At 30.7% G+C, this 21,573-nt stretch overlaps 3 protein-coding genes across 6 annotated transcripts in view; 2 read left to right on the top strand and 1 right to left on the bottom strand.

Moving 5' to 3' along the window:
- Positions 1-7,784, top strand: part of LOC126841583 (UDP-glucosyltransferase 2-like) — a 57,971-nt gene extending 50,187 nt beyond the window's left edge. Inside the window, exons 2-5 of one of the 3 annotated variants that reach the window (XM_050578165.1) lie at positions 3,330-3,862; positions 5,356-5,575; positions 5,656-5,875; positions 7,372-7,784. In XM_050578165.1, the coding sequence (XP_050434122.1) occupies positions 3,330-3,862; positions 5,356-5,575; positions 5,656-5,875; positions 7,372-7,648 (1,250 nt within the window). In that variant the 3' untranslated portion in view covers positions 7,649-7,784. The remainder of the gene's footprint in view (positions 1-3,329; positions 3,863-5,355; positions 5,576-5,655; positions 5,876-7,371) is intronic. The other 2 variants (XM_050578167.1, XM_050578166.1) reach the window with 2 other exon arrangements.
- The window catches only part of LOC126841582 (UDP-glucosyltransferase 2-like), a 57,538-nt gene extending 43,720 nt beyond the window's left edge, over positions 1-13,818 (bottom strand). Inside the window, exon 1 of one of the 2 annotated variants that reach the window (XM_050578164.1) lies at positions 12,846-13,818. In XM_050578164.1, coding sequence (XP_050434121.1) covers positions 12,846-13,658 — 813 coding nt within the window. In that variant the 5' untranslated portion in view covers positions 13,659-13,818. The remainder of the gene's footprint in view (positions 1-12,845) is intronic. The other variant, XM_050578163.1, reaches the window with a different exon arrangement.
- A 2,065-nt stretch (positions 13,819-15,883) lies between these two features.
- LOC126841570 (UDP-glucosyltransferase 2-like) lies at positions 15,884-19,951 on the top strand. The gene is made up of 4 exons (XM_050578152.1): positions 15,884-16,771; positions 18,614-18,833; positions 18,914-19,133; positions 19,675-19,951. The coding sequence occupies exons 1-4, from the start codon at positions 15,959-15,961 to the stop codon at positions 19,949-19,951; spliced, it is 1,530 nt and encodes a 509-aa protein (XP_050434109.1). The 5' UTR covers positions 15,884-15,958.
- Positions 19,952-21,573: the final 1,622 nt, after the last annotated feature.

Genomic DNA, 21,573 nt, shown 5'->3' with positions numbered 1-21,573 from the left:
AATCTTGTTCAAGAAAATAGTGAAGTAGAACAATAGACCATTCAAACGGTGTACAGTACTATCAGGCACAGTACAGTCTAGACCAGCACAGTCTAACCCAAGTAAAGTATAAATCAGTACAGAAGAAGTTAGCAAAGTTGAGCCTAAGGAATTATTAAATTTAAATGTGATTTCATTTAATTCATACACTTTGAATATTCAAATATTTTCTGTACTTTTGAACCAGATATAACTCGAATAGCCTTTAGGTATCTAATGGTGGTTCCGCTACATCTACTAACTTCTTATTATGTTGCTTTATAAACGAGCCCCAAGGTTAGAGATAGATACTCTTTATGGAACTCTCTGTAAGGTATACTATTAATTTCATCTAGACCAGTGATTTAAAGGTATTAACAAAATTACATCCAAGAAAACGATTTGATACGAATCTTTGGATATTGGACCACAACACTTTGGTAATTTCTAACTGTGCTGGTGTATACTGTACTTGGTCCACACTGTGCTAGATTCCTACATTTGCTAGATTCACATCGAAGCGTTTGATTTTAATCAAACATATTTTATTCTATTTTTACAAAAACGTTTTTTAATAATCTTGAAAATACATATTATAGTCTTGGTTTGTAATTGTTAGCTCATTGTTCAATTACTTATTGTCATCGGTCATAGCAGCTTAGCCCTTTAGACTTTTTGAAGAGTAAGTTTTTTTTTACCTCCAAAAAACACGTTTTAAGCTGATATTTGGACCACCTAATCTAAATGACTTCTTGTTTAACATCCAATTATACGGTAGACTAACTTCGATTGCAAATCATTCATCATAAACCATCGTGTATTGTTTATTTATAAAATAGTTCCAGTTGAATTATTATAATTTAAACATTTTTGATTGATATTTTAATCAGAAATGTTGATGACTATTTTTTATTTATTAACAAATCTGTAATTATATTATTAAGTAATATTTTTGTAATAAATAATTTTATAAAAAAATTTGCCTGAGCCGCAAAACCAATATCAACAATAATAAATCACTTTTGCCCCCATAAGTATACTACAAATAATATTTATACATAATAGTAATAAGTAATAACAAGGTTTTATGTTAGAAAAAGACAGTACAGCGGAGTCGAGGCATAGCGAAGACGGGAAGGTCGCAGGTCTAAACAATTTTTAGAACTGAAAGTTATAAAATCACTTTTATACAAACGCTGCAATACAAATTTGTGGTTAGAAGGTTCAAATGTTGATTCACTCACGCATAGCAACCTAAAAATTGACTACAGTCAAAATTTAATTTCCCCCTTTTTTGTGATAAAAAAAAAGTTTGACAGATTTTTGAAAAATTGTATATGAAAAATGTTTATCCCTCCTAGGGAAAAAGATTAAGAATTTATGATATTTTTTTGGTTTGTCAATGTTTATAGAAAATTCCATACAATTTCAAATTAATTCTACTATTTAAAAAAAAAAAAAATATGGAGTGCCGTGATTTTAAGTCGAATAATATGTATATTTTTTTTGTTGTATTTTTTTTTTAATTTTGGCCAATATAAAGTACCTTACAGGTACGATTTGTGATCTATAGAGTTACTACACGAAGAAATCGGTTTAGCGGTATAAGAGATATCGTGGGTACAGACACAAAAATACAAAAGCACATCATTACTACATATACAATAACTTCTCAGCTCCGCTTCGAAGCTCCAACTAAACATTAAAAGTAATAAAATTAAAACAGTTCGTATTCCATTTTAATCTTTATATTTAGATTTAAGAAAAAGTATCTACCGTTTAATGTTTTATCGAAGCTACATGCACCTACTACCAAGTGGTACCATAACCATGTACCACTTGACACGTTACTTAATACAGATAAATGTTTAGATTAAATTATTAAGTCAAGTGAAAACGATATGTTACATTGTATATTATGTGGATAATATGCAATTTTTTTTTTTTTTTTCTTTATTTGAGATAAACAATCTATACCTTAGGGGCACAATAGGTTTATATGGTTAGAGTAATTTACAACATGATACGCTTGACGTGAGAAGTCATCCACTAATGACACTCAATAATAATATGCAATTAATAAAAAAAAATACTGAGCAAATTATTACTATAATTAATCAATATTACGAGATACTGTTGATGAACTCCAACGAACGACGACGAATAGTAACCTAATGAAAAAGTTTCACACGTTATGTTACATCGCCAGATATCCAAGTACTAATACATTTCATTACAAAATAAATTATATATAATATTTACTGTAAATATTTTTGTACGGCGATATTTGCTTATGATAACATGTTCAACACTTCTCACCTTGGAAGAAGAATATTATAGCCCTAACATACTTATCGACAAGGAAAACCGTTTTATGAGCTTTTCTAGAGCTAATGGTTACAGTATTATTTTATACAGGGTGATCTATTTGATGTAATTCACTAACATTTTCAGGAAGTACGAATATTTTGTAAATTAACGTTTTTCCTATAATTAGTTATACATTTTACTATATTTTTGAATACGTTGTACATTTTTATCTTCATCCCTTACACGTAAAACAAATATGGATCTGATTTTTTAACATATATTTTTAGTTCTATTGGATGTAAACCTGATTAAATTAAATTTAATTAAATTATCACTATACACATCGGTGTAAATGTATTTTCGTGTTCGATATCCACCTGGTTTAAAAGTGTAAACACAAAAATATGTATGTACTTAACAAAAAATTAATGCTCGTTAATTTGTTTCCCTTATCTTTATGAAGTGTTTTAAGATTACCTATCCTATCATTTTCCCTCCGGGAATAGAGGAGTGTTACGATGCCAAACGTTTTATCGCGAGTACCTATTTTTTATAATATTATATATTAATTTTCTGGTTATGCAACGAAACAGTCATTGACAATGTGATCAATTTATTTCTGTTAAGCTTTATAGAACAACCTGCCGTCAGACCACGGAACATAACCAACGCGCGCGGTAAAGATTAGTTCGATCCGTTTAAAAATTAAAACGCAACAATAATGTTCATAGTGTCGGTTGTCTCGGTGTTTGTGGCGATAGTTTCGCTATTTTTACATCCGACCGAGGCAGGCTTACGGGTTTTGGCCGTGCACACGATAGCGGCAAAAAGTCATTGGTATTTCGTGGACAGATTTTTGCAATCGCTGACCGACGCCGGTCATAACGTTACGGTTTTCACTTGGTTTCCAGAAGGCGAACGACGAAACTACACGGAAATCGTTTTGAAAGGACCGATGCGTTTGAACCTGGACTTGGTCGAAAATAAAGAACGGCTCAGACCTCCGAACAATCTGATCAACCACGTGGTACGCCTCAACAGATTAGAATGTGACATCATCTATGGAAATTCCAAAATCAAAACGATAATGGCGGCGGGCAATACCGACGAATTCGATGTCGTCGTCACCGAGTCGTTAGCTTCGGCCTGTATGTCACACTTGGTTCGCCGTCTCCGTGTACCTCTGATTTATCTCTTTCCGTCGCCAATACCGACTTACTTAGAGTCATCGTTTCTGGGCCAAGAGCCCAACCCGGCGTACGTGTCGAACATGATGTCGTCCGTTGGCTACCCAAAGTCATTCCGACAACGATTGCTAAATTTTCTCACCTACAAATACAGTAAATTCCTCTTGTGGTATACCGAAACGAGAGCGATGAAGTCCAACCCCAAACCGTACGACTATATAGAACCGGTCGTACCGTCCTTGGTTTTTGCAAACAGTCATTTCATTGTCGAGCCGGCCAGACCAATGCCACCCAATTTCATAGAAATCGGCGGCATTCACCTTCCCAAACCAAATACAATACCGGATGTAAGTCATAAATAATCATTAAAAATATAGTTTTCTGGACACAACACCCGTTATTAAAAAAATAATTATTTACAACACTTAACTGCAGGGGTTTTTTTTCAATATATTTGAAAAGTCGTATCGTATACATTAGCTTTATGAGTTATTGTAATAAAGGTTTAAAAAAAAATATCAAGTTAAATAAAAGTTTCTTGTACAAAATACACAAGCATACGTACACCAAATTTCATTAGATTAGAAACTAAAATTGATATGTTGAAAAACTTGTGACCTTTGTCTTGGTTTAATTAACTAGTCTAAAACATTTCTTGCGTATAACCTTGTGTCCTATAGCACGTGAATAAAGTTAAGATTTTTGAAAGAAAGTACCTACACATGTCATAAAACTTGTATTCGTTAATATTATAATAATAAAATAATAATAGAACTTAAACGCGTATAAAAATATTGCTTTCCTAAAGTGAAGTGCAAAAAGTTACAATTTGTCTATAAGTGTTCGTTATTTTTGGGTAGGCTCTTAAGCTTAAATGCAATAAAAAAACATAATATGACATATTATAAACCTTTAAAATGCATTTTTCATAGGGATCATTTAAAAAGCGCATTCCAGATAACTTGTGATTTCGCTTTAATAAAATAATATAGATATAGATAAAAAAAGTTCAAGTAGATTTTGTTTGAAATAGTGTATCAATTTATTAATAATTTAAAATTCTTATTTAAGCGTACTCGTATTATTTGCATTTTATTACTATTCCCATTGCAATTACATTAATAAACTTTTTTTGTAGTAGCTTGTAAATTTAATATTGTTTCATTATCAGTAATATATATGTTTTATCTTAATTGTATAATTCATTAATACCCAGTGCCTATAAGTTTATGGCTGCAATTGCTGTTATCAGTACTATAAATATAAGACAATAATTTTCAGTTTGAGAACGCCATTATTTTTATTAAACCACTTATGTGCGTAGATAATAAAAAAAAAACATACATATCTATAAAATATATGTACAGGTGTTACACATACGAGTAAATATGACAAATTATTTAACTTTTGTTAAAGTGAATATTTTGAAATTAAAATAAGTTAAAATTACTCATTTGCGCTATAAAAAACACATCAAATTTTATTGATCTTAAATGTTTTACTTTTTGAAGTTATTTTTATAAATTTATTAAATATCTAAGTACTATCCAAAACTGGTAGTCGACCAATTAACATTTTCAGCAAATTTACTTGTGGCTATGTTAAATTTAAACATAAAAGGTAACCAAAAATATGTAAAAGTTATTTAAAAAAGTATAACAACCTGTCTCAGAAAACAAGTCACGGGTATATGAGGTGGAGGTTATAGTAACGCCTCTTCCACTATTTTACGCCTTTACCACTGTACCATACACGGTTAGGTTAGGTTAGGTTACCTAACCCTATTATTTTTTTATTATATTCATATGATTAATCGATTAAAATATTTATATCGCTACAGGACATTCGAGAGTTTATTGAAAATTCGCCCAATGGAGTTATTTACTTCACGTTTGGATCGACAATAAAAATGTCATCATTTCCAGACCGCATTAAAACCGCATTTAAACTAGCTCTTGCGCACCTCCCCCAGAGGATACTGTGGAAATATGAGAGCGAAATGGAAGACAAACCGGACAACGTGATGACGAAAAAGTGGTTCCCTCAACGCGATATTCTCTGTAAGAATCAATGAGGAGACGTTAAGTAATAATTTTTATCTATTTCAAACCTGTAAAAGAATAAACTAATTTTTTCCTAGTGCACCCGAATATCAAGCTGTTTATCGGTCACGGTGGAATATCTGGCGTGTTTGAAGCTGTCGATGCCGGAGTTCCGATGTTAGGGTTTCCACTTGTCTACGATCAACCGAGAAACATTGCCAATCTGGTCGACGCCGGAATGGCCATTGCACTCGACGTGATGACCGTCACCGAATCTCAGATATTCGAATCGATTAATGAATTAATCAACGATAAAAAGTAAGGGCTGCGGTAAAAAATATTACGTTATAAGGTAAGAATATTGAAATGTGGAACGATGCACCAGAACAATTTACAATAAAAGTCAATTTTTACTGACAATGAGAATGAAGTGTAAAATAATAACTCGAAATATTATACTGCGTGGAAAAATTAAGAATACTAAATAATTTATTCTAAACTTTTGTCCGTATTAAGTAAAACGCATCAAGTGGTACTTAATTAAGTAGGCGTAAGTAGCTTCGGTAAAACATGAAATGCTAAACTCTTTTTCTTAAATTAAAATACCAAGATTAAAACTGAATATGAACTGTTTTTAATTTAATAACATTTTGTGTCAGAAATGTTGATGATCATTTTTCATTTATTAATAAATTATATTATTAAGTATTATTTTTGTAATAAAGAATTTTATAAAAAATCAGTATCAACTATAATGAATCACTTTTGCACCCATAACATATACTACAAATAATATTTATACATAAATGTCGGGATATAGTGAGGACGTGAAGGCCACAGCTCTAAAGAAATTTTAGAAATTGATTACAGGTAAAATTATATTTTCCCCTTTTTGTGGCTTCACCTACAATATTTTTCAAGTCAAAAAGAGTCAAAGAAACAGTCAATTTCCACGTCAAGGTATGAAAATATTTTGATTTTGTTGTTATCTATTATATAATATGGGCAACTATGACATTACACTTTTATAGACAGATGATCAATGTTAATCGTATACACCCTAATACTAAAAATGAATTTTAAAGCTCATAATTGACATAAGGTACTATGCTTTTTACGATAATAACTGTATTTTTATCTGTGATCACTGGACCACCCTCACACAATTACTATTTCTAGTTTCTCTCTGTGCTGATTTGTACTGTGCGTGGTTTGGACTATACTGGTTTGAACCTACTGTCTACAGATTTGTATCGAAGCGTTTGTAAATAAGTGATATTATAATTTTCAGTTCTAAAAATGTCCTTAGACCTGTGACCTTCCCGTCCTCACTATGTCCCAACAATTGTGTATAAATATGGGTGCAAAAGTGATTCATTATTGTTGATATTGGTTTTGCGGTTCAGGCTAATTTTTTTTCATAAAATTCTTTAATACAAAAATAAAACTTAATAATATAATTTCATATTTGTGAACAAATGAAAAATAATCATCAATATTTTTGATTAAAACTATACTAAAATATTACTCAAAAAGATTTAAATTATAATAATTTAATTGAAACTATTTTATAATTAAACAATACACGACGGTTTATGTTGAGTGGTTTGCAATCGAAGTTAGTCCACAATGGAAATGGGAGTTAAATAAGAAGTCAGTTAGATTAGGTGGTGTCAATATCAGTTTAAAACCGGCTCCTCTACAAAACATAAAACTATTTCATATTCTTCAAATCTTTTAAGAATAAAAAAATATGTGTTTAAGCATTAAGAAACTTGATTTAAATTTATTTGTTTTTTGTTATTTACAATTAGGTACACGTATAATGCTAAACTAGCTTCCAAGCGTTTCAAGGATCGCCCAATGTCGCCTGCTAAATCAGCCGCTTACTGGACGGAATACGTTGTACGACATAATGGTGCACAACATCTAAAGACTAAAGCGTTTGATCTCACGTGGTACGAATACTACCTTCTAGACATACTATCTCTGATACTCGTCACGATTTCATTAATTGGCTTTATTATTTATAAATGTTTAAAAGTTATATACAAACAATTTTTATTCAAGTTTAAGTTCAAAATTGAGTAAAGTTTGCGTCTGGCTTCTTTGTGCTTTGTATAATAGATTAATTATTTATCGAGAATTAGTATAACTACACTAATATTAAAAATATTTTGTAAACCATGATCAAAAATACTAATATAATTTTTCGGTTCAAATTTCACCTGTCTTTGAAGTATAAATCATATTTAATAAGACAACTGACGGAAATGAAATAGTTCTAACCTATGGCCAGTGAGATGTAGGCAAGCAATTGACATATTCAAAACCCTTCCAATTTTAGGACAGGAAACTAATATAGTTTGTTTATTCAAGTTGGTTCATTTTGTATTGAAACGAAAATCACGAAAATTGTTTTTTTTGTCAAACTGTATTGTATTAAAATGTACAAAGTCTTAAAAAATGTATATATTTAATATTAAAAAATAGTAAACATAAACATTGGGTTTAAGATAGATAGTTTATTTTTTTTATGTATAAAGTGTGTATTTTTTTAGTATTATATAAATGTTATCCTAAGCAAATAATATCTGCTTATTATAACTATACATTTAAGAATACCTTTGAATTATTATACATGAATGATCTCGTTATGAATGAAATCGGTATTTGAGTATAGTTCTAGTCATTATTTTTAAATAATCAATAGCAATTTACTTTTTCTATTAAGATAAGTTTTGCTTATAATATATTATGATCATCTAGTGCTAGTAATCCTTTGAGGTGAAAATAACTTACTCTATGAAAATTCCAAAGGGACTATAAGCTGCTATGACAATAAGTAATAAATTGAACAATAAGCTAACAATTATTACAAACCAAGACTATAGATTTTTATGTAGTATACCCGACAAGAAGATCTATAAAGTGTATCTATCTCAAAAGGTTAGAGCTTGTTTATAAAGCAACATAATAAGAAGTTAGTAGATGCAGTGGAGCCACCTTTAGATACATACACGGGTTATATCTGGTTCAGAAATATATAGAATATTTGAATATTGAAAGCGTTTGATTTTTACGAAATCACATTCAGATTTAATAATTCCTTTGACTCAGCTTTGCTAACCTCTTCTGTATTGATTTAAAATTTACTTGGTTTAGACTGTGCTGTGCTTGGTTTAACTGTACACCGTTCAATGGTCTATACTTCTACTTCACTATTTTCCTGAACAAGATTTTTGTTTAAACGTTTGATTGGGATGAAATTACTTTCAGATTTCTTTCAATACTAAATTACATAATACAAATATTGTTATATTTATATGAAGTAATAAAAGTTACATTACAAAAATTAAACAGGTATTGTTATACTAATAAATCATTATTGTCCCATTCGTAACAATTTGGAAACCAATAAAATTAATATTTAAAATTTAATTTAATTTAACATACTATTTTAGTGAATTAGTGTAACATAATAAAAAAAATATGTAAAATTTGCTTAGGCCAGGAGATGATAATAGGGAAAAACTTGATCAGCTCACAAAAGGCTTACAAAAGACTTAAAATTGTGTAGTATTATAGTTTAAAAGAGGATTTCGCTAAATGTAGATCTTAAAATGGTACTATAAAAAGCTAGACCATTTTTTTATATCCCACTATAGTACCACAATACAATAATATAAATGCTAGAACTTCCACTGTTTGATTTAAAATAAATAAATAATATTATATTATTATACAAACACGCAGATTGTCAGATCATTGTATTAATGACTTACACCATCAGTTCAAAATTTGTGTTGAATATTCTTTAGGCATAGTACTACCGTTAAACGCGCTGACAAGCCAATCAAATATCATAAAACCTTACCCCTTTAAAGTGGTGGATTTTTTCTTTAGACCTTCTAAGGCGATACTGAAGGTAGATCTAGAATATAATCATAACATATACAATTTTTTTATAAAAAGTGTAATCAAATTTTTTTATTATGAAAATACAAAAAAAAGAATAGAAAAATAACACTATTTTACCGTAGCCAAATTCTAGGTGAAATAATCACCAGTCATCCGGTGCTGAAAATATGTTTTACAATGTCTAAGACCAGGCATTAACAAGTCATAAAATTAAGATACAATTTACCAATTCTATGAGTTGAAATAATCTTATCCTACTAGTTATACAACTCAGTATTGAATTATAATACGAATAGTAAAATAATATTTTTTAGGTATTAGGTCAATTCAAAAACAGAAATATATATATACAAGTAATATTCATATAGACTAACTGTATAAGTATGTATTTAAAAAAAAAAAAGTCAAGTTAACACCAAAATTATATAAGATATTCTTTCGATAGTAAGTAGAAAAATAAAAAAATATAACTTTTATTTTCCCTCGAAGAAGTTTGATCGTTGGGAGTAATTATTATTGGTGTAGACGAAACACATTAAATCTTTTTTATTACCAAAAAGAACAATTAATACAAATATTATTCAGTTTTGATCTTTAACTTGAATACAAATTGTTTGCATATAACAGTTAAACATTTATAGAGAATATAGCCAATGACCGAAAACGTGACGAGTATCAGAGATAGTATATCCAGAAGGCAGTATTCGTACCACGTGAGATCAAACGCTTTTGTCTTAAGATGTGGTGCACCATTATGTCGTACAATGTATTCCGTCCAGTAAGCAGCTGATTTAGCAGGTGACATTGGGCGGTCCTTGAAACGCTTGGAGGCTAGTTTGGCGTTAGACGAATACCTAATTGAAGTAACATAGCACAAGTTAAACAAAATAATAATAATTTTCATTATGTCTAAAAATAAATTTCCTATTCGAATCATTTAAAGGTTTTTTTCACTTATTAATAAACCTGTACTCACAATATTACGAGTACAATGTTAATTTTTTAAATATTTACAATCATTTAAATAGGACAGTTTAAATATAATATTTAAACTAATATTTGAGTTGTGTTTAAATCTTTAAACATTCACATATCTAGTCGATATTACATTTTTGAATTATTCTTTTTTATATGTTCTTACAGTTATTAGTTAGCCCGAATTTAATATATAGCTTTCAACCATATAAGCCGTAGGTGTTAAAACTTATGAACTTAAAATATTTAAATGGTAACGCATATTTTATTATAGGTACGCATATATTATTTTATTCACTTGCTGAAAATGTTGGCTGGTTAAAAACAGTGTTAGCATAATTATTTTTAAAGTTTAAAACTTAGGGCAAGTAGAAATTTCGGTGGTGGATAGTGATGCACCCAAATAACTTAGCTGCCCCACCACATATTTCGTCCCGTTCTAAATTTTTATTTTAATTACTTTTAAAGTAAATTACCAAACCTAGTTATCGTTCAGTTAAAATTTTCATCAAATTATTCTTTATTAAACAAAATAATAAACTATGTACAATACCTTTACACAATACACATAGGAAATGGGGATATATTTTTAAAAAATAAACAAAAATTGAGCGAAATATTACTTTAAAAAAAAACTAAGAATAATTTTTAAAATTCTGATACCTTCTAAGATGTTGACTGGTTTATAATTAGTGAATCTTGTTCTAATAACATTACAAAAATTACTAAGTAAAATAATTTAAAAAACCAGGAATAAAAGTAATAAGTGTATTCATTTTAGTTCAATCTTTATGTTTTTTTTAATAAAAATTACTTAGATTTTATTACCTTAAGGTACCTAATTGCACTAACCATGTACATATTGACCCATAAACATAGGATATGTTTTTTTTTCTAAAATGTTTTATAAAAATAAAAAAAAAACGACAATAAATGAGTTTAAATTCGTAACATTATATCTTTAAAAAATAATAAATTGCTTGGACTTATTAATTAGTTTCTGCCTGTATTCACCTAACATATGCATTTTTCAAGAGTTTAAGACTATAACAATGTGTATCTATTCTATACTTCATTCTCATTGTCAATAAAAATTGACTTGAACTGTACATTTTTATAGTGCATCATATTATGCGTCATGTGCATTTTATTTTTGACTGTAGGTCTTACTTTTTATCGTTGATTAATGTATTAATCGATTCGAATATCTGAGATTCGGTGACGGTCATCACGTCGAGTGAAATGGCCATTCCGGCGTCGACCAGATTGGCAATGTTTCTCGGTTGATCGTAGACAAGTGGAAACCCTAACATCGGAACTCCGGCATCGACTGCTTCAAACACGCCAGATATTCCACCGTGACCGATAAACAGCTTGATATTCGGGTGCACTAGGAAAAAATCAGTTTATTCCTTTACAGGTTTGAAATGGATAGAAATTATTACTTAACGTCTCCTCACTGATTCTTACAGTGAATATCGCGTTGAGGGAACCAATTTTTCGTCATCACGTTGTCCGGTTTGTCTTCCATTTCGCTCTCATATTTCCACAGTATCCTCTGGGGGAGGCGCGCAAGAGCTAGTTTAAATGCGGTTTTAATGTGGTCTGGAAATGATGACATTTTTATCGTCGATCCAAACGTGAAGTAAATAACTCCATTTGGTGAATTTTCAATGAACTCTCGTATGTCCTGAAGTCGATATTTTAATCGATTAATTTTATGAAAATATTAAAGCCATTACTATTATAGTATTATCGACTTGTAAAGTATAGCGCAAAAGTGAAGGCGTAGAATTATAAAAGAGGCGTTGTCCATATGCTCGGCTCAATGGGGAGAGGGAGGATGACATAGGTGTTAGGTCAATTGAAAAAAAACGAGTACCATTGTATATGTGTAAAAAGCTTTAGCATCGTATTGTATACATATAATAACGAAATTAATATTTAAAATACTATAGTTAAGAATTTTAAATATTTTTTTTTTATTGTATAAGTGGCTGTTATGTTAATAAAAAATGTTTTAGTACTTGAATTGAATTAGAAATAGTAAGCAATTGTTACAAACAATCAAGGGTAAAAGTAGTGATTTATAGTATTAATTTATGTATTTGTATCATGTTTCTCACTAACACCGTTCGATTTACGTGATTTATAATTACATTATTTTTATTATATTTTAAACTTTCTAACTTTATATCATAAGTAATTAAATAATTAGTAAAAAATGTTTATACAGATTTAGTAAAATATAATTTTTTTTTAACGGTTGTCGTGGCCATAAAACTAGGGATTTTAGATTTGTGCCCTTTCTCACAACGTCCGATTTGTATATTTTTTTGTAGATAAATATAATTTATCCTATATATATTTTTAATGATTATTTATGACTTACATTCGGTATTGCTTTTGGTTCGGGGAGGTGAATGCCGCCGATTTCTATGAAATTCGGTGGCATGGGTCTGGCCGGTTCGACGATGAAATGAGTGTTTGCAAACACCAAGGACGGTACGACCGGTTCTACATAGTCGTACGGTTTGGGGTTGGACTTAACGGCCCTGGTTTCAAAATACCAAAACATAATTTTACTGTAGTTGTAGGTGAGAAAATTGAGCAACCGTTGTTGGAATGACTTTGGGTAGCCAAAATACAACATAAAATTCGACACGTAAGCGGGGTTAGATTCTTGTCCCAGCAGCGACGACTCTAAGAAAGTTATTATTGGCGAAGGAAAGAGGTAAATTAGAGGTAGGCGGAGACGATGGACCAAATGCGACATACAGTCTGAAGCTACTGTTTCGGTGACGACGACATCGAACTCGTCGGTATTGCTCGCAGCCATGATGGCTTTCATGTTGGAATTTGAAAATACAACATCGCATTGTTCTCTGTTAACGTTTACCATTGTGTCGATTAGATTGTTCGGAGGTCTTAGTAACTCTATAAATTCAAGCAAATCCTTTTCCAAATGTCTCGATCCCGTAAAAATGATTTCTGTGTAGTTTCGTCGTTCGCTTTCTGGAAACCAAGTGAAAACCGTGACGTTATGACCGGCGTCGGTCAGCGAATGCAAAAATCCTCTCATGAAATTCCAATGACTTTTGGCAGGTATCGTATTCACGGCTAAGACCCGTAAGCCTGCCCCGGTTGAACGTGAAAACAGCGAAGCCGACGCTAAAAAGAACGAGGTAATCGACACTAACAGCATGATGGTTAGGGACAAATTATTATTGTATTTTATACTTTTTTAAAAAACAAATGGAACCGATGAACATCACGCGCTACTGTTAGAACTCCATAGTAAGGCGTAAGGTGAGTGCATAGAGTTTTACACATTATGCCACATCGCCAGATATTCAACTACTAATTTTTTTTCGTGACAAGATTAATAATATATAGTAATTGACATACATATTATTGTGCAGAGATGTTTACTGACGGTAACATGTTAGGGTTATGTAACTTACATGTGATAAAAATAAAATAAAACACTTCACCTAACGGAGAAAGAATAAAATACCAACACACTTGTAGATAAGATAAACAGTTTAACGAGTTTTATTAAAACTAATGGAGAACATATTTATTCATTATTATTATAATAATTATCATTGTCATTGTTATCATTAATATTCTCATAATTATCATTGCCGTTAAAATCGATTAATGTATCATAATTTTCAACAGAATATATTATTAAATCTATCATATATATATATATTTATATATATATATATATAGATTTATAACATATTCTGTAATTTTAGTCATCAGTTTTAAAAAAATACAATATATAAAACACAGTATCAGCATATAAACATATAATATAAAATATTTTATTTATTGCCAGTAGGCAGTGTCACTGTTGAACGAAGTTTTAGTCGCCTTTAAGCTGCTTAAAACAGACCTTTGCTCTACTATGTGTGAAGATAGGCTATCAAATTTAGCTATACTAAGTATAGAAAGAATCATAGCTGAAGATATTGATTTCAAGAAAGTTACATATTGATACATTTTCGCTACCTAATGAAAAACCGAAGAAAATCTTTATAAATTGAAAAATTACTAATTTCAGTTTATTATACTTTATAATTAATTTAAATAGGTTTTATTATCAAAAGTCGAAACTGGCAGCGTTCTAGTTAAGCTTTAATTTTAATAATTAAAGTGAGCAAGTTGTATATCTTTAAAAAGAAAAACGAATAAAAAAGTTAAAAGTTATGTATAGTAGTTAGTGATAGTAACTATTATTGGTAGTGGATAACATAGAGGCCCCTCAAAATTGTATGCTGTCCCACAGTCCTAAAGTCCTAAAGTCCTAAAAAAGTTTTAATTATTTTCTGGGGGTGGGGGGCGTTATAAATTGTTTAAATAATTTGCTTACATGTTTGACCATCTTAATGATATCTTAGTGTTTATAGCGCAAACTAGTAATCATAACTTAAAAATATTCACTACGACAAAAGTTGTATCATATTTTGTCGTATCTATGTGAAACACTTGTGTATATATATATACAGGTTTAATTAGCAATTTAATTTTTTTTTTTCATAGAGTTATTTTATAATGTGATCTGGTTATTTAGTCTTGAGTGGCAGGTTGGATTTAAACACCAGGCGGAAAAGATACAATCTAATATTTAATTTTGTCCTTTTTTCTGTGAGGTAAGGTCCCCAAGTTAGACGTTTGTCTTGCGTAAAACCAAGATATTTTTTCTTATTTTGAGTGTTGATAATTGTATTGTTGAGTATTGCACTAATCCAGTTTAAGCTTAAGGGGAATGAGATGAATGCAAGCAATCCATACATAATGGCTAAGTAATGGAAAATAAATATGTTCGGTTAATTAAAAATATATTTGTAAACACTGCAAATCACTTTAATATTTTTCTGCTATCCTGATTTATACTTTGCTTGGTTTTGGCTTACTTTTGATTGGTTTGAACATACTAACCACTGATTCGTATCGAAGCATTTATTCGAAACCTTTCCGTCTGTTCCATGCACAGACCCCTCTATGCTAAAAGTGATAAATATTGGCCTAGTGATACAAAATAAAATGTATCATTACCAAATAAATATATATTTTAAACTCTGCATCAATGTTATATAACTTTTGTGTAATCCTTTGGAATCTTTTGTCTATAAATCATCAACAAGCCGTATAACTGTAATATAATAACATAAACTATAGAAATCTCCTCTGTATAACCTGAAATCATTTATAAAATGTACGAATAATAAAATATTTATTTAATGAATTTATTACACGCGAAAGCAATCAGTATTTAAAATACACTTCATATTATCAGTTTATTAACATTTATCATTGACATAATATTGTAAAAGATGTTATGAGTTATTTTACAACTTAAGATATGAAATTAATTAAAATTTACAAGCCTAGTTATTCTATTTTAAAACACTTAAAACATCCTGTTCGGTGTGTAGTATTTTAGTTCACCAGACACTGAAACAGTCAAACACTGTAACAACTCACCTCACCATTATGATTTTACCGTCGATTGTGTCGGCGTTTTTGGCGTTCGCTTCGCTGTTTTTACATCCAACAGAGGCAGGCTTACGGGTCTTGGCCGTACATACGATAGCGGCAAAAAGTCATTGGAATTTCATGAATGGATATTTGCATTCGCTGACCGACGCCGGTCATAACGTCACGGTTTTCACTTGGTTTCCAGACGGCGAACGAGAAAACTATACGGAAAACGTTTTTAAGGGATCAATGTTCATGGCTTTGGATTTGGTGGAATATCTAGAGCTTCTAAATCCTATAAACAATCAAATGAACTTCGCAGTACACCACAACAGACAATTGTGTGATATTATTTATTCTAATTCCAAAATAAAAACGCTCATGACTGCAGGTAATACCGATGAGTTCGATGTCATCGTCAGCGAAACGTATGCTTCGCACTGTATGTCACACTTGTTTCGCCGTCTCCGTTTGCCTCTGATTTATCTCTTCCCGTCACCGTTACCGACTTACTTGGAGTCGTCGTGTTTGGGCCAAGAGTCCAACCCGGCGTACGTGTCGAGTTTGATTTCGTCTTTCAGCTACCCAAAGTCGTTCCAACAACGTTTGCTCAATTTCCTCATCTACAAATCCAGTAAATTCCTCTTGTGGTACTTTGAAACCAGAGCCATCAAGTCCAACCCCAAACCGTACGACTATACAGAACCGGTCGTACCGTCCTTGGTGTTTGCAAACAGTCATGTCATCGTCGAACCGGCCAGACCCATGCCACCCAATTTCATAGAAATCGGCGGCATTCACCTTCCCGAACCAAATGCTATACCGAATGTAAGTTTTCAATAATCATTAAAAAATACACAAATTACAAAAATCAGACCATGTTGATGAGAAAGGATGCAAGTCTAAAATCCTATTTTTTGGTTTATTAACAACTTGAAAATATCTCAGTTTTATTGAATTTTTATACAATGTGATCTCAATTTTTCATAATTTTTTTTTTGTTTTCACCCCCCTTTCAAAATTGAAACTCTGATAACTGCAAAACTAGTTATGGGCCAGCCAAAATTTTAAATACATTATTCTTTATTTGTTACGTTGATGGAATGTGTGCGTTACTATTTTGATTTCAAAAGTTGCTATCAGAAAAATTAAGTTAAAAGAGAGCGTAAAAGCAGAAAGCACTGTGACCAATTAAGAACACTGTATTTAAAACATTATATAATAAAAACACTATTATTTAAACACATTTATGAGATGTTGATTGGTTCATAAACAAATGATCACCCTGTATATACTTATTTATATATATATATATATATATATATATACAGGGTAATTTAGTTATAAGAGTTTAAAATTTAAGATGGAATGGGAAGTGCAATTGGGAAGTGCGCACAAATTAAAATAATACTAAACTCCACTTCCCCTCCCAATCAAACTTGAAATTTCAATAACTTCAAAATTAATTACCCGAAACTGGTTTTCGACCAGTCAACATTTTTAGTACATTATTCTCAACTTAAAAAGTTAATAAAGTATGTACGTTACTATTTAAGTTTCAAAAGTTACTATCAAAATAACTAAGTTAGAAGGGGGTAAACTAGAAAAAGATTGAGAAAAGTTGAGATGACATTGTATAAAAACAATATGAAAAAAAAATGTTAAACCCTATGGGATATTGAGTGGCTCATGATAAAAAAAATCACCCTGTATACAGTTGTAAAAGTGTCTGGTAAAAGAAAAAATGTCATTCCCCGTTTAGATGACCCACAAAATATATTAGTAGGTTTTTTTAATTACGTATACCTGACCTAACCTAACTTGATCAACTTTTAACACACTTGATTCTAAATCCCGACATTTAAAAGCTTATACAAATTTTTTCATGTGTGATTATTACTATAATTTAATTTTGACAAGTAGTTTAATCGATAAAACCCTCGGAATAATAAAACACAAAAAAAAAACAAATTTTTTCTATAAATATCGAATTGATTTTATTATTTCAGATCATATTAACCTTATTATTTATTGCCTTTGTTTCAAGATTTCAAGAGTTTTTCCGACTAAATAAATTGTCAAAACTCAGTTATAATTTTAATCTATCTTGAAGAGCTTTCAAACGCCGCGTGTTACAATTAAGTGTCTTAAAAATTTATAAAGTTATTCGTAAATAAAAAAAACCCAGCATCATATTTTGGAAAATTGATTTATATATGTATAGAATTCTCAACGGAAAATTATTTTATTTTAATTACACTGCTTAACAGTAATCATATTTGATTTAGTATTTTTTATCATTTACCCATTATCTACTTCTTCTCCAGCTTTTACAGTCCATTTAGGACCTTCGCTGCCTCGACCACGCCTCTCCACCTATCTCTGTCTTCGCTATCTTCAATCCTTATTTCTTCTGAAATTTCCGTGAGATCCGTTTTCACCCTGTCCGCCCATCTCTGTCTTGGTCGACCCTTGGGTCTTTTACCCATTATCGACATATTATATAATATTTGATATGTTACAAACTTCACTTAACACCTATCATCTCATTGAGTCGAATATGGGCGAGGTCAGTTGTATGCATTTACCACAGCTCCTAGCCTTACACGACGAAATTGTTATAATTCGTGTTGCTATCGTGAAGTTAATCGATTACAGTATTTACTTTAGGACATACGAGAGTTCATTGAAAATTCACCAAATGGAGTTATTTACTTCACGTTTGGATCGACAATAAAAATGTCATCATTTCCAGACCACATTAAAACCGCATTTAAAGTAGCTCTTGCGCGCCTCCCCCAAAGGATACTGTGGAAATATGAGAACGAAATGGAAGACAAACCGGACAACGTGATGACGAGAAATTGGTTCCCTCAACGTGATATTCTCAGTAAGAATCAATGAGGAGACGTTATGTAATAATTTATATCCATTTCGAACATGTGAAAGTATAAACTGATTTTTTCCTAGTGCACCCGAATATCAAGCTGTTTATCGGTCACGGTGGAATATCTGGCGTGTTTGAAGCAGTCGATGCCGGAGTTCCGATGTTAGGGTTTCCACTTTTCTACGATCAACCGAGAAACATTGCCAATCTGGTCGACGCCGGAATGGCCATTTCACTCGACGTGATGACCGTCACCGAAACACAGATATTCGAATCGGCCAATAAATTAATTAACGACAACAAGTAAGAACCAGAATAAATAGTACTACGTTACAAAATAAAAAATGTTAAAGTATAGAACGGTACATACGGAAATTTACCGGGGAAAAAACTTATTACCGACACTGAGAACTGATTAATGAGTTAAATCAAAACACATTGTTTTTTTATTGACTTATTCAATTTCGAATAGTCTGAAAACTTTGCCTGGTCGATAACCAGTTTTAGAAGTTTACATTTATAGGTATTAAAGTTTCAAATTTTCGATGAGAATAATGTGGTATGTGGTAGAGTACTGTATTTTTATCAGCGCGCATTACTCTACCACACACCACCGCCCGTTTTTAAATATAAACGTTGCTATTTAAATTTTAAAAGTTAATAAAGGTCTAGAAATACTGTAAAAGATAAACGTTTTAATAATGTCCACTATCGTAATGTAACATAAACGAAATTGACATAAAAAATAAAAAATGACAATTTTTTTAGTATATAATTTATATACTATGTTCAATAATAAACTTTTTGATTTTTTTTAATTTGTTCTTTTGTTACTCACAATTAGGTACTCGTATAATGCTAAACTAGCTTCCAAGCGTTTCAAGGATCGCCCAATGTCACCTGCTAAATCAGCCGCTTACTGGACGGAATACGTTGTACGACATAATGGTGCACAACATCTAAAGACTAAAGCGTTTGATCTCACGTGGTACGAATACTACCTTCTAGACATACTATCTCTGGTACTCGTCACACTTTCAGTCATTGGCTTTATTCTCTATAAATGTTTAAATGTTATATGCAAAATTGTTTTTTTCAAGTTGAAGACCAAAACTGAGTAATGATTGTATAATTTGTTATTTTTCGGTGAATATAAAATGTTTGTTTTCCAGAATTTTTGCTCTACATCAATATTAATTGCTCCCAATGATTATACCTTCTTGTAGAGAAAGTGGTAATTACATTCTCTTCTTTTTTCACTTACTATCTAATTAAGATCTCACCCAATTTCTACGGTAACTTCACGTTTTTTAAATGGTATTCACTGCTATACGAATAGATTTGCTCACAGTTATGTTAGCCTATCCCTCACCCTCTAACTCTTACTCGTGTTGGTTTTTATGCAGTCTACCGCCCCAAAATTGTTTTCATATTACACAATTTTTTTTAAAGGAACACTAATGTTTTGCATATTTTTAAACTGTTATTCATTTAAAGATGCTTGATTATTTAAATTATCCAATATTAGATAATCTGTTTCGTGCCAATTTTAATTTTTTAGTTGTAGCTCTGATTTTGTATAAAATATTTCATTATTCTGTTATTATGTTCAAATTAAGATATATTTTAATAATAATTAAAAGTCATGAATGAAAATAGTTGAAACTTGAGTGGGGTATTATATTTACAATATTAACATGACTTGAGGTTACTCCCACATGGATTTCTTGACTAGTTTTTAAAAGAACACAAAGAAAACTAGCCTCGAGTTTTGTAGCTTATTCGATGATACAACGTTCAGTATTCAATCTTAGTTAATTCGAGTAACAATACATATGAAACCGTTATGTAAATTGAAATATCATATGAATTATGATGGAAAAATACCCCTGTGTAAAAGAGCTGACGAAATCAGTTTTTCTGATAATTCCTGGTAAAATCCAAATGGTACATAACCTCAAATTATTTATTGTTCCAAGAGCAATTTCACAAAAAAATCCGCCAAGAGGGAATTCGTTTTTTATATGCAATACATTTACTTGTATTTGGCTTTTTTTTCAAAAATATCACATTTATACTCGATTACAAATAACCACCAACTCTTTGATTAAGTATTAATATTTTTATAACACATAATCATTTTTTTTACACAATCAGTAAAGTTAAAATTTAAAATTTAACCGTAAATGTTTTATCGTCAGTTTTGTCGACAAATCTTTTTTTTTTTTCATTAGCCAATTACATTATTTCAAAGTGAGTTTATTCACTTTTATTTATAGCAATTTCTGTAGAGTGTAGACCTGTGACCTCTCCGTCGCGTCATTGCTTTGATTCCGTTATGCCTATATTCTACTGTACTAGGCCTCTCGGATAAAATCACTTTCAAACTACGCTTTGATGATTCTATTTGTAATTTTATCAGTCATTTTAAAAATGACACAAGTCATAAATTTAAAATTTTACACTAGCCACAAGAAAATTCATAAATAGTTTTTGCAGTGATTCTAATTTCTTGTACTCAACATTTGTATTAAATATGAGTCTGACAAATTTAGTTTTCACACAAAATACGTAACTAAGTATAGAATTATTAAATTTGACGAAAAGATATTTTTGAAAAATCGGTGACCTAAGTCGTTCATGAAATAACCGATTCAATTTAATACTTTTTAACTTTGCTGGCTTACACTGTGCATGGTTTGGATTGTACTGGCTTGAAAATACTGACTACCGATTTGCATTG

This window comes from Adelges cooleyi, unplaced genomic scaffold, assembly GCF_023614345.1.
Source record: "Adelges cooleyi isolate 19-005CV unplaced genomic scaffold, UGA_ACOO_1.1 ACOO_flye_CR_arks_rails_tigmint_CR_PRNA_394, whole genome shotgun sequence".
NCBI lineage: Eukaryota > Metazoa > Arthropoda > Insecta > Hemiptera > Adelgidae > Adelges > Adelges cooleyi.
This window is presented reverse-complemented; position numbering and strand designations above follow the sequence as displayed.